Raw genomic sequence first — 19336 nt, 5'->3', positions numbered from 1 at the left:
CACTAGAGATTATCACTTCCTTGTGAGTACAGTTATCTAATTATGTCCTAGAGCTTGTTGCTTAAGCCTAAATCAGAAGTGCTCTGACAACAAAGTCTAAAATGATTGTCAGAGACTTATCAACTACGTGTTTTTCTTTTCCCATTTTCTGTTCTTGGCTCTTCTATTGATCATTTGCATTTTTCTGATCTTGGTGTCTAAATAGCTCATAATCTATATGAAAAGAAATTACGCAGTTATGTTTGGAAGTCTAGGCCAGGGCAAGGGTCCTGTTGGCATACTGCTTGTTCACTTTAAGGACTAACAACAATTTGAAAGACCATAGAATCCAGGAGTTGGGAAAATCTTCAAAAAGTCACTGAGTCATGGATGGGTGTATTATAATGGGATCTTGGAATATGAAGAGTTCCAGTAATAGCTTTATCATTTAGAGGCAGCATGCCCTTTTGGAAGAGGTTTTGTTTTGTTTTTACTTTTCTAAGCATCTATTTGCTCATCTTTAAAATGATATTATCTCCTTTAGGAGGTTGTTGTGAGGATTAAATGAGATAACAGATATAAAAATATTTCTAAATTTATAAAATAATTATATAAATATAAGGAAGTAGTACCAGCTTCCTGCTCCAAGCCACGGTAAAAAAAAAAGATAGCTACCTTGATGTTGGGAAGGAACAGTCTCTGGGACTGACACAGTCAACTCAGAGATTTTGAGTAAGGCGTTTTTCTCCTTGGGCATCAGTTTTCTTATCTATCAGATTAGAAGTGAGGCTAAGTGAACTCTAAGAGTTCTTCCAGTTCTAAAGATCCTAAATGTACTTCCTTTCATTGTCACTGTATTATTTACTTATGATGCAGGTAACAAAATAGAAGGGAAAATATTTGTGCTCAAAGTGCAATCATAGAATTCTCCTTGTGAGTTAACTTACAATTAAGTCCCAAAGTGAGAATGAAGGGCCTTGATTAGTACCTCTTTACTCCTGAGGACTAGGCCTTCCTATTAACTATTTCTATTAAGTTATATTTGCTGGTCAGGTAACAATCTGAGAAGTGTCTGCTGTTCCTGTGACAGCAAAGAAATAGTTACACTAGTAATCTTCTTGGCATTAAGCCAAATACCTTTCACAAAATGATATATAGGAGGTAGGTTTGAGCATTGAGTTTCTTCACATACCTACATTCATGGATTATTTCCTCCCAAAATATATTTGCTGCAGATATATATAAACATGTTACAAGAATCTGTTATGCTTATTTTTAACAGTAGTTTATATTTTCATTTAGTAAACATTTTATTGAGTGTCTACTGTATGCCAGATATTATGCTAGATACTTAAATTATCTCTAATTTTCTATAACATAAATGCCAGACGTAGGTCTCCCTCCTGGGGATGGAGATACATATATGGGAATGAGAAAACTGTTTATATTCTCACAATGACCTCTGGTTCTAGGTGGCTACATTTTGCTAAGTTTCTATTAAGTTTGTTCATTTTGCAGTTCAAAATAGGAATATTGCTTATTATCTTACCATGCTGCACATGCTATCTCTCTACTCCACACAGCATCCATTCAGGTGTGACAACTGGCCTCTTCTTCAATTTACACATATATTCACTTGAGGCATTTGTATACGAGGCAGATTTTAATGAAAGGGACAGAAGATCTTTTTGCAGCGTCACAAATAACTTCAGATTAACACCAAATAAATCATACCACCTGGGATATTTTTTCTTTGGACAGTTCACCTCACATAGAGGGAGACTTTCTCATTGATTACTCTCTTATCTTTCCCCAAACTCTCAGATTTCCTCCTATATCCCAGCTTTACTTCTGATTCAATTATGTGTAACATTTTAGTCCTTATTCCCTGAGTGAGCCTGGGGCTTGTCTTTGCATGCCTAGACTCATGTAGGTATATGCTCAGGGAAAAAACAGGCCTACCACTCTCAGAAGCCACCCTCCTTACAAGACAGTCGTGATTATAAACAGTCTTTTTTTTCCTAATCCATAATAAGTGAAAAGTTTCAGTAATTTAAAAAATCCTGCCTGCTATCAGATAAGTAGGGCAATTATTATGGTTAATTAAGTTTTATCTTTTAAAATACATTTAACTGAATAAATATTTGTTAATCCTCTCTAACTTTATCATTGTATTTTTAAAATAGTTTTTGTAATACCTATTCTTTTTTATTACAGAGACAATTAAAGGCAGATGCTAAAAAAGCTATTGGAAGGCTTCAACTCCGTACACTGAAACAAGGAGACAAGGTACATTTATGACTTGAAAATGCTTTTTGTTTTAAAGCAATGCTTAGCAAACCATTGCTAAAGCTAAACATTCTTCCAAAGTAGTCTTCTCATTGGAATTTGTAAATCTTACTGACTTTTAAAAATTTATTCAATGTTGTAGATCGGCTGAATAATGTTCCCCAAAGTTATCTAGGTTCTAATCCCTAGAACCCGTGAATGTTACTTTATATGGCCAAAAGGACTTTGCAGGTCTGATTAAATTAAGGAAGGATCTTAAAATGGGGAGATTATTCTGGATTATCCAGGTGGATTCTAAATATAATCACAGTATCATTGTTAGAGGGAGAAAGGGGGAGATTTGACTACAGTACAGTAGGAATTTTGACAATGGAAATGAGGTTGGAGTGACACAAGAAAGCAGCCATGAGCCAAGGAATGTAGACAGCCTCTAGAATCTGGAAAAGGTAAGGAAAGGTATATTACCCTGAAGCCTTCAGAAGTAGCACAGCCCTGCCAACACCTTGATTTTTTTAATTATGATTTCCAAGATAATGAGAGAATAAATTTGTATTATTTTAAACCTTTAAGTAATAGTAATTTGTTATAGCAACAACAGTAAAATAATACAGTGTTTCAATATAACTTTACTTGAAAAGGTAGGTTCAGATTTAGGACAGTTGAAAACTACCATCAATGTATAAAATGAGTTTCAAAAATATCTATAGAACTTATTGATGTAAAAATTACCAACTCAATAAAATAAAAATAAAAATGAATAAATTTTCTAGTAGCCACATTAAAAAAGTTTTTAAAAAGCAAATTATTTAATGTCTAATATAACATATCTAAAATATAATCATTTCAACATGTAATCAATACATAATTATTAATGCAATACTTTACATTTATATTTTACTAAGTCTTCAACATTTAGTGTATATTTTATACTTATGGCACATTTCAGTTCAAATTAGCCACATTCCCAGGGGTCAACAGTCACATATGGCTAGTGGCTACCATATTGGGCAGCACAAGTTTGAAAAATGAGCATGTTGGACTAACCATCTATAAGGTTTTCTCTATGCTATGTCATGTTATGTTACTTCTGCTGCTCTTCATTTTAAATCAGCTACAGTATGAAAGTGTATATGTGGCCTGTTGGTTGGTGAGATCAGGATGATAGAGTGATAGCAACTACAGCCACAAGTTTAAGCTTAACAGTAAGTAAGATCTGTGCTGATGTGTGGACGTGGCCTTTAATGTTATACCAATTTTTCATAAGTAGTGTAGGGTGTGTGGACAGAGTGGGCAGTTGCATAAATTTCATGGCATAGCTCAGCATGTTGTAGTAAGTGAAGTGATAAACAGAAAAAAATACCATTTATAATAGCACCAAAACCATTAAATACTAAGGTATAACTCTTACAAAATATGTACAAGATCTATATTCTGATAACTGCAAAACACAAAAGAAAAAAAGAAATCAAGGAAGACCTAAATAAATGTGCATGGGTCAGAAGACTCATTGTTATCAAAATGTCAATCCCCTCCCCAAAACTAATCTATGGATTCAATGCAGTTTTAATCAAAATCCTAGTTGGATCTTTTGTAGAAGTTGACAAGTTGATTCTAGGCTTATAAGGAAAAGCAAAAGAACTACAATAACCAAAACAATTTTTATAAAGAACAAATTTGGATGACTCACATTACCAGATTTGAAGAATTACTTTAACACTACAGTAAAGATTTTGTGGTATTGGAGAAAGGAGAGATCTTTTTTTTAAAAAAAATAAATTATCTTTATTGTTGAAAGTATTACAAGAACTGCCCTGGCCAGTGTGGCTCAGTGGTTGGAGAGTCACGCTCCTCCCCGCACCCCCAGAAGGATCTCAGATTTGATTCCCAGTAAAGGGTACATACTTGGGTTGCAAGTTCGATCCCTTGGCCCCAGTCAGAGGCATGTGTGGAGGCAACCAATTGATGTGTCTCTCTCACTTAAATGTTTCTCTCCCTCCTTCTTTCTCTCCCCCTCCCTCTCCCTCTCCCTCTCCCTTCCTCCCTCCCTCCCTCCCTCTCTCCCTCTCTGTCTAAAAAAACAATGGAAAAAATATCCTCTGGTTAGGATTAAAAAAAGAAAGTATTACAGATGTCCCCCTTTTCCCCCCCAATGATCCCCTCCACCCTGCTCCTGCCCCCTCTCCAGGCTTTCCCCAAGCTATTGTCTGTCCATAAACTATGCATATATGCATATAAATTCTTTGGTTAATCTCTTCATGGCCCCCCCTTCCCTCTGAAATATGTCAGTCTGTGGTATGCTTCAGTGTCTCTGGATCTATTTTGTTCATCAGTTTATTTTGTTCATTAGATTCCATATACAAGTGAGATCATGTGAGATCTTTATTTATTAATTTATCTTTATTGTTGAAAGCATTACAGATGTCCACTTTTTCCCCCCCATTGATATCCTCCACCCAGCATCTGCCCCCACATACCCCCCAGGCCTTCTCTGCACTATTGTCTGTGTCCATGGGTTATGCATATATGCATATAAGTTCTTTGATCAGTCTCTTCCCCCTCCCCCACCCCTTGCCTTCCATCTGAGATTCGTCAGTCTGTCCCATGCTTCTATGTCTCTGGATCTGTTTTGTTCATCAGTTTATTTTGTTCATTATATTTCACATATGAGTGAGATCATGTGATATTTGTCTTTATCTGACTGGCTTATTCCACTTAGCATAATACTCTCCAGTTCCATCCATGCTGTCCCAAAGGGTAAGAGATCCTTCTTTTTTATAGCTGCCTAGTATTCCATGGTGTAAATGTGCCACAGCTTATTTTTCCACTCATCTACTGATGGGCACTTGGGCTGTTTCCAGATCTTAGCTATTGTAAATTGAGCTGCTATGAACATAGGGATGCAGAAATTTTTTCTGATTGGTATTTTGGGTTTCTTAGGATATATTCCTAGAAGTGGGATCATTATTTAAATCAATGAAATATAAAAGTCCAGAAATAGATGAACACATATATGGCTAATTGATTTTAACAAAGGTACAAAGGCAATTCAATGAAGAAAAAATAGCCAATTGTTGGCTCTCCATATGCAATGATTGAATATCCATATGCAAAAAAAAAATGAACCTCAATTCATACTTTATACCCTTTGTGAAAATTAACTCAAAGTAGATCACAGGCCTAAATATAAAACCTAGAACTATGAAAATGTTAGAGGGAAACTTCAGAGAAAAATATCTTCGTGACTTGGGTTAGGCAAAGATTACTTAGATGTGATACCAAAAACATGTCCATTAAAGAAAAAAAATAGAAATTTAACTCTGTCAAAATTAAGAATTTTTGCTCTTTGAAAGACACCGTTAAGAGAATGAAAAGACAAGCAATACACTGGAAGAAAATATTTGCAAGTCCCATATCTGATGAAGTGCTGTATTCAGAATCTATAAAGAACTCATAAGACTTAATAGTAAAAAACAAGCAACCTAGTGAAAAATGGGCAAAACAGACATTTTACCACAGAATATATAGTATGGCAAAAAAGCACGTAAAAAGATGCTCAACATCTTTAGTCATTAGGGAAATGCAAATAAAAACCACAGCACATTCATTAGAATGCCTAAAAGCAATACAACTTGACAATACCAAGAGCTGGCCAAGATGTGGAAAAACTGGAACGCTCATGCATTTACTGGTGAGAATGCAATGTACAGCCAGTTTGGAAAACAGTTGGACAGTTCTTTATGAAGTCAAATATATACTTTGCAAATAACCCAGCAATTTCACTACTATGTACCCTAGAGGAGAAAAAAAATGTGTTCACATAAAAACTTATACACAGTTCTTTAGCTTTATTAATAATTACCAAAAATGGGAAAGAGCCCAAATGTCCTTCAGTTGGTGAATGGATAAACAACTGTGGTACATCTATATCCTGGAATACTATTTAGCAATATAAAGGGAGGGGCCCCTACCAATACACACAACAATATGGAGGAATCTCAAATGCATTATGTTAAGTGAAAGAAGCCAGGCTTAAATGTAGGAGTCCTTTTATATGAACTTCTGGAGAAGCCAAAAGTAAAGGAACTAAAAACAGATCAGTGGCTGCTAGAGCGTGGGATAAAAGGAAACTACAAAGGGGTACAGAGGAATTTGTTGAGGTAATAGAACTAGCTTATATTTTGATTGTGGTGGCATGATCAAATGTTAGTCCCCTTTTAGATGACTTTATTCTTTTACATTTTTAAGTCTAAATAATTTTATTTTAAATTTCAATTATGTAATGCAGTGTTATCAACTGTAGTAACCATGTTTTACATTAGATCCTCAGACCTTATAGCTGAAAGTTTTTATCCTTTTACCAACTTCTCCCTATTTCTTACACACTTAGCCCCTGGCAACCACTTTTCTATTCCCTGTTTATATCAGTTTGACTTTTTTTCAGATTCTAATTAAGTCTAAATCATTTTAAATTGCTTAATAAAACATAGTCACTTAGTGATATGATATTCCTCCTTCTATACGAATTTATGCAGTTTAAATGCATGTATGTTCTGAATTTGCTCTGTAGTTTAATGTATTGTTTCTTATCCATTAGAGTAACAATAACTATTTGCTCATAGGAAATTGGTCCTGATGGAGATAGTTGTGCTGTGTGTATTGAACTGTATAAACCAAATGACTTAGTACGCATCTTAACCTGCAAGTAAGTTTGATTTTCATTTATATCATCAGTAAGAATAGCTGATCTACAAAAATTACTGTAATGGGGGAAACTACTTTGAATGTCTCCAAATTGATGTAAATAAAGTATTTATTTTGTTATTTTCATTTAAATGTAGGAGAATGCTTTATTTTTAATATCAAAATTGGTATAAGGCTAATTATATAGTTTCCAGAATTTGGTGAAACTTGGAAACTAGTTCCATATAAAACTGAGAACCTAGTCAGCACCACAATTATATCTATATACTGGATTATATAAATTCATTCTAACAGTCCTATTAAGGAAAAAACATAAAATCAACTTATTATCACCTGTTTGGAAGAATTCATTCTTGGGGTTTTTATTATCCCTCTCCTGAAAGTTGTTCTTAACACTCTTTCTTTTAGCTAGTAAAAAGTGGTGCTCTAGGAATGTATCACATTGACTAAAGAATCAGTACTATGTTGTACTCAATACTATATTGTACTGTATTATTGGGAATGACCAGCTGTACCGTTTTACAGTTAGGGAATGACAAGATAATTAAGATCTGAAATACTGAACAAAGTCTTAGGACAGCAGCGTCTTAGCCATTTTTCAAGTAATGAGTACTAAAACTATTATGTCTTTTGATGTTAGAGTAATAAGGCTTTTATATTACAAAATACTATATCCTGAAATTTCCAAATTTTGCTTCTGTGGCTCCTTCTCAGTATTTTTGCTATAATACAGCTATTTTCAATCCGTGTGCTGCAAGAATTTTTAAAACATGCAATACTTGATTCAGTCAGAGGCACTGACCTCTTTTCCCTTAGACTGTTGAATAAAAAAAAGGCAACAGTCAACACAATAGCCATCTGGTATGAATGAATCAAAATTACTAATTTTTTGTGAGATTGGCAAAAAATATATATTTTTTGGTGTGCCACAGAATTTTAGTAATTAGTTTATGCGTGCCATGAGATGAAAAAGGTTGAAAATTGCTGCTTTAATAGTGTGTTTAAAAGTAAAAAAAGCATCTGTTAAAAGACTAAGTGAAATTATAGGGTAACCTGTCAGTATATTAGGTAAAGTGTTGTTGCTATTTCACAACTGATAAATTATTTGTTTTTTTCCTTCATTAGCCATATTTTCCATAAGACATGTGTCGATCCATGGCTGTTAGAACATAGGACTTGTCCCATGTGCAAATGTGATATACTCAAAGCTTTGGGAATTGAGGTAAACATTCCTAAACTATTTATATGAAGGAACTCAAGCAATGTATTGTTTATGTATCTGGGCCTTCAGGAGAATAACATCCTTATTTTTTAGCTATGTAGTGTGCTAGACTTACAATGTATACCAAAAGTTGGACCTATTTATATCATAGTGACAGTACGGTGCCATGTTGGACCACCTCCATTTTCTGTCTCCCCCCCTTTCTTCAAATGTACTTATTTTTTGGTCAGAATTTGAAGCAATGACCTTATAAACTACCAATTGGCTTCTGATACCCCTTTCTCATTTTTAATGTCTTACTATTCCGTAGCAACCAAACTTGTAGTTAAATGAGCATGTATAGTTTTAGAAAGTAATAAATTATAACTATATTTGGTAAATGGAAAAAAAACCCACAAACTACCTCTTCCACAGTAAACACAGCAGAAAGTCAAGCTCAACCAAATCTTCCTGATTTGAAGAGATATATAGATACCCAGTAGGTGATGTGCAGGTGGCAGCCGATCCATGTTTCTCCCTTATCATTGATGTTTCTATCTCTCTATCCTTCTCCCTTCCTCTCTCTCTAAAATCAATAAAAACATATATTTTCAAAAAAGAATACAGTAATTCTCAGTTCCCCCAGGAACAGCATGGGATTTTTTTTTATTGTCTACCTTGTACCTGGCATTGTATTATAAAGTACTAGGATCACTCAGATGAATATGTCAGGTGTGATGACAATCTGCTTATAACACCCTTTGCCCACTGATGGACCCAGTTACTCCAACTGCTCTGGCTGGGACCAGCAAGAGATTTTTGTGATTATTAAAAGGAACTATAGGTTTAAAAGGCTAAAAGCATTGCTGTAATAAGTCACCTAAGAATAAACTTTCTATGATATGTCAAAGAAAAGCATGTACTCTGAGAGTCTTTTAATTTGTTCAAATGCTTTCCAAAGGTGGATATTGAAGATGGATCAGTATCTTTACAAGTCCCTGTATCCAATGAAACATCTAATAGTGCCTCTCCTCATGAAGAGGATAATCGCAGTGAGACTGCATCATCTGGATATGCTTCAGTTCAGGGAGCAGATGAACCACCTTTGGAGGAACATGTGCAGTCAGCAAGTAAGCACCATGCTGAGGGTCAAGAGCCCCACAAATGATACATTGTGGTTTCTTAGCATTTGTTCCATTCGTCTGTTAATACATTTCAGATTTTTTTCTATGAACAACAATGAAATGCAGGATGCACCCCTACCCTAGCTTAATATACATATATTCGAATGTACCTGAAACAGATGAAATACATCAGGAGTGGGAATTATTCACATAAGAAAAGGATTTATGGGAAAACTTTCTGATGCATTTAACTGTTGGCTTGTTAATTTACAGAGGCTAAGGGAAAACTTTAAACTTTAGAAGCCATTGTTTATTGCAGACCAATCAGCAATTAAGAAAGGAGTTCTGAAATGATAAAAACAGAATTCAGTTTACAACAGCTTGATTTGTACACAACTTCTCAGGAACCCATCTTTTGCAGATTGAAACTTTGCTTAAGAACAGTATGTGCTGCCACCTGTTGATTATTTACAATGAAATGTACAAACCTTGGAAACTGAAATTGAATACAATAGTGCCCCTTATCTGCAGTTTTGCTTCCATGGTTTCAGTTGCCTACAGTCAACCACAGTCTGAAAATATTAAATGGAAAATTCCAGAAATAAATGATTCATAAGTTTTACACTGTGTGCCATTCTGAGTAGTGTGATGAACTCTCACACTGTATAAGCTCCCTGCTCCCTGTCACTTAGTAGCCATGATGGTTATCAGGTGTACTGTCCCTGTATGGCAGTGCTTATGTTCAACTAATCCTTATAATAGCCTAATGCTATGTCACAATATCTATGTCATTCACCTCACTTCATCTGATCACATAGGCATTGTATCATCTCACATCATTGCAAAAAGAAGGGTGAGTATAGTACAATAAGATATTTTGAGAGAACACATTCACATAACTTTTATTATAGTGTATTGTTATAATTGTTCTATTTTATTCTTAATTTTTTAATCTTTTACTGTGCCTAATTTGTAAATTAAACTTGATCATATGTACGTATGCATAGGAAAAAACATAGTGTATGTAGAATTCAGTACTATCCCCAGTTTCAGGCATCCACTGGGAAGTCTTGGAATGTATCCCCGGCAAATAAGGGGGGATAACTGTATATTATTTTAAAAATTCATGTGAATCAGTATTGCAGCTTAGTAATATCATAGTAGGAAAGACATTTTAGGGAATTTTGTTACTTTTTCCCTTTGAAAGCCTCTATACAAATTATTTTCCCTGTCTTCAACTTCTAACTTCCTCATGGTTTTTGATGGTTTGAAATTTTTTTTCTTAATCCTCATTTAGAGATAAACTAATTCTGGCATACAGGTAGAAGAAAAACTAAATGTCAAGATGACTTGTGAAATGTCTACTGTCAGCTTCTTATGACATAAACCTTTGCCCTTTGTAGGCTTATTAGTGCCATAGATACCATTTCTGAAGATCTCAGGAGGAATACTATCATACAAATGCAAACTTTTTATTGCATGTAATCTAATCTTCAGATATATCGTAAAGTATGACGTTATCATAAGAATCTTAATAATCTTTGGATTATTCAGCCTTTAACAGGGAATCAAAGTTCCAACATACTTTTTTGTGCTCTGTTCTTGTGGGGGGAGGATGGTAAGCTGAACAGTTTTTGCAGGGAATTTGGGAAACAAGTGAAATGAGATTCCATGTTCCTACTTCTCTGTTCTTCATCTTGATGAATGATAGTAACACCCACCCAGGTGCCTCAAACCTGAAACTAGGGAGATCCTTGATTCTTCCCTCTCCCCTTTCCTATTGATTCACCATCCTTCTTCTCGAATCCATTCCCTAATTCCCTTAATTCCACAGTCATAGTTTGAGCCACATCTTCTCTCTGCCCATTTCTTTCACTCTTCCTCCCCCCCAATTGGGGAAGCCCAGTCTAACTCCTGTTCCTCGTTTAAAAATCGTGCCCCTTTGAGAAGCCTCTCTTGACTTGCATGTGTGACACTATTGTCTGCTTCCATAGAAGTTCTATCATTGCATTTATTGTACTGAATTGCATTAAAACTTTAAAAAGTTCCTTTGGATAGGGACAGTATCTTATTATCCACTATTTTATATCTGAAACTAGCACAGTCTGCCACATAACAAGTACTCAAATAAGTGTTGAATTAATGACCACCTAGAATAGATTTAATTTTATATGTGATTGTGTATTACTACTTTGGGTATCTTCCCTATTAACCATTGATTATTATGTTGATTGTTTGTTTAAATAACTTTGTAAATATGTAATTGATTAGTTTATGCCTGTGTGTCCTATCATTGTGCTAAATTCTGTTACAGCACTGGTTTTCAATTTTAAGTATGCATCAAGTTACCTGGAGCGTTTGCTAAAAGAGAGAAGCTACCACCAGTTTCTAAGATCTGGGGTGGGGCCAAAGAATTTTTATTTCTAATGAGTTCCCAGATGATACTGATGCTGCTGGTCCAGGGACCATACTTTGAGAACCACTAAATAAGGGTCTTAGCCCTGGCCGGCATTGCTCAGTGGTTAGAGCATCAACTTGTGCAATAAAGGGTCATGGGTTTGATTCCCAGTCAAGGGCACAGACCTGGGTTGCAGGTTGGATCCCTAGCCCTGGTTGGGGCACATGTGGGAGGCAACCAATTGATGTGTCTCTCTCACACTGATGTTTCTCTCTCTGTTTCTCTTCCCCTCCATTCCACTCTCTCTAAAAATATCCTTGAGTGAGGATTAACAATAAATAAATAAATAAATAAATAAATAAATAAATAAATAAATAAATAAATAAATAAAAAGGGTCTTAGTTCTTAAACCAAGCTGTACATTGGAATTGCCCAAAGAAACTTTAAACATTACTGATTCCTGGGATCTACCCGAGAATGGTTAAATCAGAATCCATGAGGGGTGGGGACCAAGAATAGGTTTTTAAATTTTTATTAATTTTAATTTGAAATTATTTCAGGCTGACCAAAAAAGCTTCAGAAATAGTACGAAGAATGCCTATATACCTGTCACCCAACTTTCCAAAAGTTAAAATCTTATATAACCATATACAATGATCAAAACCAGAAAATTAACTGATAAAATATAAACTAAACTATAGATGTTACTCAAATTTCACCAATTGACCCAATAATATTCTTTTTCTGTCCCAGGACCACACATTGCATTTCCTTTTTTATTCTTTCCCCCCCAGCCTTATTGAGATAAACATACTTGATATATAACATTGTGTAAATTTAAGGTGTACAACATGATTTGATACACATATATATTGCAAAATGATTATCACATTAATGTTAGTTAAGAAAACCATCATCTCACATAATTATAAAATTTTTGCATATGGAGAAAACATTTAAGATCTACTCTCTTAGCAACTTTTAAGTATATAATACAGTATTGTTATCTATAGTCACCATGCTGAACATTACATCCCCAGAACTTATTAATCTTATAACTGGAAGTTTGTACACTTTGACTAACATTTCCTCTACTCCCCAGCCCCTGGCAACTATCAATATACTCTGTTTCTATGAGTTTGGCTTTCCCCCCCCTTAGATTCCATATATAAGTGATCTCATGTAGTATTTGCCTCTCTCTGTCTGACTTATTTCACTTAGAACAATGCCCTCAAGATCTATCCATGTCTTGAAAATGGCAGGATTTCCTTTTTTCTCATGGCTGAATAATACCCTGTATATATAATCACATTTTATTTATCCATTCATCTGTCGATGAACACTTAAGTTGTTTCAATGTCTTGGCAATTGTGAATAATGCTGCAGTGAATATGGAAATACAGATATCTCTTCAAGATAGTGATATAATTTCCTTCTGATACATACCCAGAATTGCTGGATCGTATGGTAGTTATATTTTTAATATTTTGAGGAACTGTGATATTGTTTGTTTCCATAGTGTGCCAATTTACATTGCCACCAACATAGCACTAAGGTTTTCTTTCTTTTTTAAAAAGATTTTTACAATTTTTTTTATTGATTGATTTTTTAGAGAGGAGAGATCCATTTGTTGTTCCACTTATTTATGCATTCATTGGTTGATTCTTATATACCCCCTGACCAGGGATTGAACCCACAACCCTGGTGCATCAGGACAATACTCCAACCAACTGAGCAGGTTTTCTTTTCTCTGTATCCTCACCAACACTTATCTCCTGCCTGTTTTATAATACCTATCCTAACAAGTGTGAGACCATATCTCATTTTGGTTTTCATTTGCATTTCCCTGATGGTGATATGGAGCATCTTTTCATGTAATTGTTGGCCATTTGTATGTATTCTTTGGAAAAATATCTATTCATTTCCTCTGTCCATGTTTTAATTGGATTATTTGGGGTTTTTTGCTATTGAGTTGTATGAGTTCCTCATATATTTTGGATATTAACACCTTATGTGATACATGGTTTGCAAACATTTTCTCTCATTCTATAAGTTGCCTCTTCATTCTGTTGTTTATTTTGCTGTGCACAATCTTTTTAGTTTGTTATAGTCCCACTTGTTGATTTTTGCTTTTGTTGCTTGTGCTTTGGTGTCATAGCCAAAAAATTGTTGCAAGGCCAATGTCAAGGAGTTTTTCCCTATGTTTTCTTCTAGGAGTTTTAGGGTTTCAGTTCTTATGTTTTAAGTCCTTAATCCATTTTGAGTTTATTTTGGAGAGTGGTGTAAGGTAGGGGTCCAGTTTCATCGTACTGCATGTGAATATACAATTTACCCAATACCATTTATTGAAAAGACTATCTTTTCCCCATTGAGTATTCTTGGCTCCCTTGTCAAAAATAAGTTGACTGCATATGCATAGGTGTATTTCTGGGCTCTCAATTCTGTTCATTGATGTATGCATCTGTTTTTATGCCAGTACCACACTGTTTTGATTACTATAGCTTTGTAGTATAGTTTGAAACCAGGACATGTGATGCCTCCCACTTTGTTGCTTTTGCTATTCAGCATCTTTTATGGTTCCGTATGAATTTCAGGATTTTCTTTATATTTCTGTGAAAAATGCCATTGGAATTTTGATAGGGATCACACTGGATCTATAGATGGCTTTGAGTAGTACCGACATTTTAATAATATTAATTGTGATGATCCATGAACATGGGATCTTTCCATTTATCTGTATATTCTTCAATATTGGTCACCAATGTTTTATAATTTTCATTGTACAGATTTTTCACCTCTTTGGTTAAATTAATTCATAACTATTTTATTGTTTTTGATGCTATTGTAGATGGGATTTTCTTTATTTCCTAGATATTTCATTGTTAGTGTATAGAAATGCACTAATGGTTTTTGTACGTTGATTTTATCTCCTGAAACTCTACTGAATTCATTAGTTCAAATAGTCTTTTGGTGGAATCTTTAGTATTTTCTTTATATAAGGTCATGTCATCTAGAAACAGACAGTTTTACTTCTTCCTTTTTAAGTTTGAGGGCTTTTTTCATTTTCCAGACTAATTGCTCTGGCTATGATTTCCAATACTATGTTGAATAGGAGTGGTGAAAGTGTGCACACTTGTCTTGTTCCTGATTTTAGAGAAAAAGCTTGCAGTTTTTCATTGTTGATTAAGATACTAGCTGTGGGTTTGTCATATATGGCTTTTATTATATTTGAGTATGTTCCTTCTATACCTAATTTTTTGAGGTCTGCATTGCATTTAATTGTAATGTCTTCTTAGTTTTCAGTCTGTGGCTATTCCTAAGTCTTTGTCTTTCATGACCTTGACACTTTTGAAGATTACTGGTCATTTATTTTGTAGAATTCCTCTCAATTTGGACTTGTCTCATGTTTCCCAATGATTAAATTCATTGTCCTTTTCTATTTTAGGCAAAAATACCACAGAAATGATGTGCCCTTTTCTTCCTTATATCATATAATGAGTCACACAATGTCTGTGTCTTACTACTGATAGTTTGAACTTTGCTCAGTTGATTAAGGGTGGTGTCTGCCAAGCTTCTCCACTTAAAGTTACTATTTTGCCCTTTGTAATTATTATCATATAAAGAAACACTTGGAGACTATGAAAATATCCTGTTTCTCATCATACTTTTACCCACTAATTTTAGCAAATATTGGTGCTTCTTATTTGTAATAGTTATTACTGAAGTGTGTGCTAATGGTGATTTTTTAATTTCTATCCTTCTTCCTACATTAATTAAGCTTCTGTTTTGATGAAGAGCTATCCTTTTCCATTTATTTATTTATTTAATTATTTATAATAACATGGATTTGTAGATATTTCTTTTCTTCTATAATATTATTCTTATGTTCTATTCATTGCTTAGGTTGTCCTAGATTTTATTTGGTCATTGAGAACGCTCTCAAGTTGGTTTGTTTTCTTTCAATATGCCCAATCTTTTTTTTTTTTTTTTTTTTAGTACTTTCTGGCACCACAACCTTTTTCTGTAAATGACTAGATAGTAAATATTTTAGACTTTGAAGGTCATAAGTCTCTGTTGCATTTCTGTTTGTTTGTCTTATAACCTTTTAAAAGTATGAAACCACTCTTAGGTCTGGATTTGGCTCACAGACTATAGTTTGCTAACCCCAGGCTAGAATCTAGGTTAATCTGCTACTGTCTTTGCCCTGGACCTAGAATCAGCAATTTCTTCAAGGGGCCTTTTATTGAAGAACAATATTTTGAAACCTGGGTACTAGATATGTTCATTGCTACTGGGATGTCATTGCTATTAACCCTTTTTAATGAACAAAATTGTGAAATATGTAATCATGCAAATATGCACACACATTTACACCCATCTATTCATCTATCTATCCATCTATCATCTATCCATCCATCTGAGACACAGTGAGCTCATACTGTTATATCCATCTACAATCTAACATACCAGAGTTTATTCTTGCCTTCCTCTTTCTCTATTTGTAATTTATTTCTCTGACAGTGAGAAACCTGGCTCTCATTATATACAATATATTTATTTATTTGTTCATCCTAGAACACACAAAAATAGTTTCAATATTGCTAACTCACAACCCTGTGAAAAACATTTTCACTAACTAGGGTACAGTTATTTTTGTTTTTAGCCTTAAAGGATATAGTCTTCTCCATTATCTTCAGGATGGTTATATATTTCATCTGTAATATGATTAAGTTCATTTGTTACCATTTGCATTCCATTTGGGGCACTCTCCCCAACTTCCTGGGTGTTTTTTTTTTCTTTATCTATCTATGCATTTGAAAACGCATAGGTAATTTTTTAAAGTGCCCAGGTGATTGCAATACGAAGCTAGGTTTAAGAACTGTTATATTTAGGACAGAAAAGAAGCAGAAGACATAACTTTTGCTCTTAATGAGGCTATAATCTAGGTACAAGTAAGCACACAGGTGAATAAAAAAAGAGTAATTATAAATTAATATAATAATGCCATAGGTACTTTAAGTAAGACATAGAATAAATCATATAATTATTAAAGAAACAGAATAAGTGTAATAATCAGAGTATTATGGAATTAGGCAAGAAAGGCATCTTAGACATGAGAGTTGAATTTTGTCTGAAAGAAGAGAGGGGTAAAATCATCCTAAAATTGTTATTTCATTTTAAAGATGAAAATCTACAGCTGGTAAACCATGAAGCAAGTTCTGTGGCAGTGGATGTTGTTCCTCATGTTGACAACCCAACCTTTGAAGAAGATGAAACTCCTGTTCAAGAGACTGCTGTTCGAGAAATTAAATCATAAAATCTGTGTCAATAGAAAACTTGAACCTTTAGTTATAACAGAACTGCCAATCAAGGCCTAGTTTGCTATTAATGAACTGGATAAATTAATAAAGTAAGAATGATACTGAAAGTGCTGAGATGACTAATATTATGCTATACTTAAATGGCTTAAAATATTTAACCTATTAACTTTTTTTCACAAACTCATTATGTTTTTCATAAGCTAGTTTCCTCTCAATAGTGATAGCAAGATTTTTAAACATTCAAAACTCTCTTCAAGTAGTCATGTTTTTCATTTATAACAATTTTCTTATAAAAACATGTTGCTTATAAAATGTGAAGTAGCTATAATCATTTTATTTTATAATAGTATCTTAATTAAAAATACTACTACTTTAGCTTGGGTTATATGTGTCAGGGTTTTTCTCCAGGTGCTTATATTGATCTGGAATTGTATTGTAAAAAGCAATGCAGACTTACTAGTACTTCATGAAATGTCTATTTAAGCTACATTAAGTTGATAGAACAAGATTAAAGCAAAACAATCATTTTAACTGTTCTTTTTTTAAAATTAGGCTAAATGTACTTCATGTAAGTGTCGAGCATAGTTTATCAGATGAATATGGACTGGACTGGTTGGTATATTAGTGACACTAATTTGACACAAAATTATAGACAAAAAGTTTCCTTACAAAACTGCTGTATAACTATTTCTTAAACTTTATTTATGGGATTTTCAGAAGCAGAGTATATAAATTATCATACCAGTTGAAAATGATGTCACACAAAAATTGGTAATTGATCTTTGTATATGAATTAGTCTACAGAAACAGTCTGTAGAAGATGTTTTCCAAACAATGTTGACTTTGAAAATTGAGTTTATATTTTACCTAAATGAGATAAAATTATATTAGGTAAACTAAAATTCTGTCCATGTAGCTATAAATTTTGTGAATGCATTTTCTTGGTGTTTGAAAAAGAATTGAGGGAGGGGAGAGAATTCCAGGTGCCTTAATATAAAGTTAGAAGCTTCATCCACCAAAGTTAAATAGAGCTATTTAAAAATGCACTTTATTTGTATTTTGTGGCTTATCTTTGGTTTTAGAGTTTTGTTTCCAGTGCAGATTCCAGCAGAATTTAAGCAAAAGCAGAACAGACATGTATTTTTTTGTTTGTTAAATGTAGAAATGTAGAACAGATGAAACCATTGCATTCTTGTATACTGATTTGAAATGCTGTAAATATGTCCTGATTTGTATTGATTCTCTTTAAATATAAAATGTAAATAAAATATTCCAATAAAATTTTGTGTATGGTGTTTAGTTTAACAATCATATACTAATTTTTCATATATACTTGGATTTGGGAAGGAAAAGGTAATTGATATATTTGATCAATAAAAACTAAGGTTAGAAAAGGACCTTGATGCCAGTCCATCTTTATACCACCCAAGACTTAAGGCCATTTTATTACTTTAAAGTTTTCTTTTCCTCCAGCCTTCTCTTTGGCATTATGATTGTTAGGATGCTGTTAATGAGTTAAGCACATCTCTTTCTTTTATCAAACATGTTAAGAATAAACAGATGCTTGGAATACCTCAGAACCATGATCATCAAACCAGGGTACACATATGTCTTATGTGGCAATGTGCCAGGTGTATGTATGTGTGATGACATACAATAAACTTGGCATATATCCTTAGAAAGTTAAGGGGAGGGTGATTTATAATTTTTTGAATTTTAACAGCTGCACTGAGGTATAATTTACATAAAAATTCACCCATTTTAAATGTACAGTTCTGTGATGTTTAGCAAATGTATATAGCTGTGTAACTTTTACCACAATCCAGTTTTAGAACATTTTATTTTATCACCACCAAAAGTTCCCTCATATTTATTTCTAGTCAATTTCTGCTCCCATTCCCAGCCCCAGGCAACCACTTATCTGCTTTCTGTTTCTATAGATTTGCCAATACTGGACATTTCATATAAATGGAATCAGACAATATGTGGTCTTTTCTGAATGGCTTCTTCCACTTAGCCTAATACTTTCTTTTCTTTTTTTTTAAGGATAAGTAAATTAATGTATTTTACTTAAGTGGGTAAGTAATGCCTTGTGGTATTTTTTTTTTAATTTTATTAGCCTAATACTTTCAAAGTTCATCCATATTGAAGAATGCATCAGTACTTCATTCCTTTTCATTGATAAGTAATATATCCCATTGTATTGATATTCTACATTGGTTATCCGTTCATCAGTTAATGAACACTTGGGTTGTTCCCACTTTTGGGGCATTATGGATAATGGTACTATGACCATTCAAGCACAAGTATTTGTGTATGTTTG

General features: G+C 33.8%; 1 protein-coding gene across 1 annotated transcript in view; it reads left to right on the top strand.

Annotated features, from left to right (window-relative positions):
- The window catches only part of RNF128 (ring finger protein 128), a 70499-nt gene extending 52211 nt beyond the window's left edge, over positions 1-18288 (top strand). The window contains exons 3-7 of the mRNA XM_016206385.2: positions 2197-2268; positions 6888-6970; positions 8095-8191; positions 9132-9300; positions 16876-18288. Coding sequence (XP_016061871.2) covers positions 2197-2268; positions 6888-6970; positions 8095-8191; positions 9132-9300; positions 16876-17009 — 555 coding nt within the window. The 3' untranslated portion in view covers positions 17010-18288. The remainder of the gene's footprint in view (positions 1-2196; positions 2269-6887; positions 6971-8094; positions 8192-9131; positions 9301-16875) is intronic.
- Positions 18289-19336: the final 1048 nt, after the last annotated feature.

This window comes from Miniopterus natalensis, chromosome X (genome assembly GCF_054644295.1).
Source record: "Miniopterus natalensis isolate mMinNat1 chromosome X, mMinNat1.hap1, whole genome shotgun sequence".
NCBI lineage: Eukaryota > Metazoa > Chordata > Mammalia > Chiroptera > Miniopteridae > Miniopterus > Miniopterus natalensis.
Note: the sequence above shows the minus strand (reverse complement) of the source record. Positions and strands in the feature narration are given on the sequence as shown.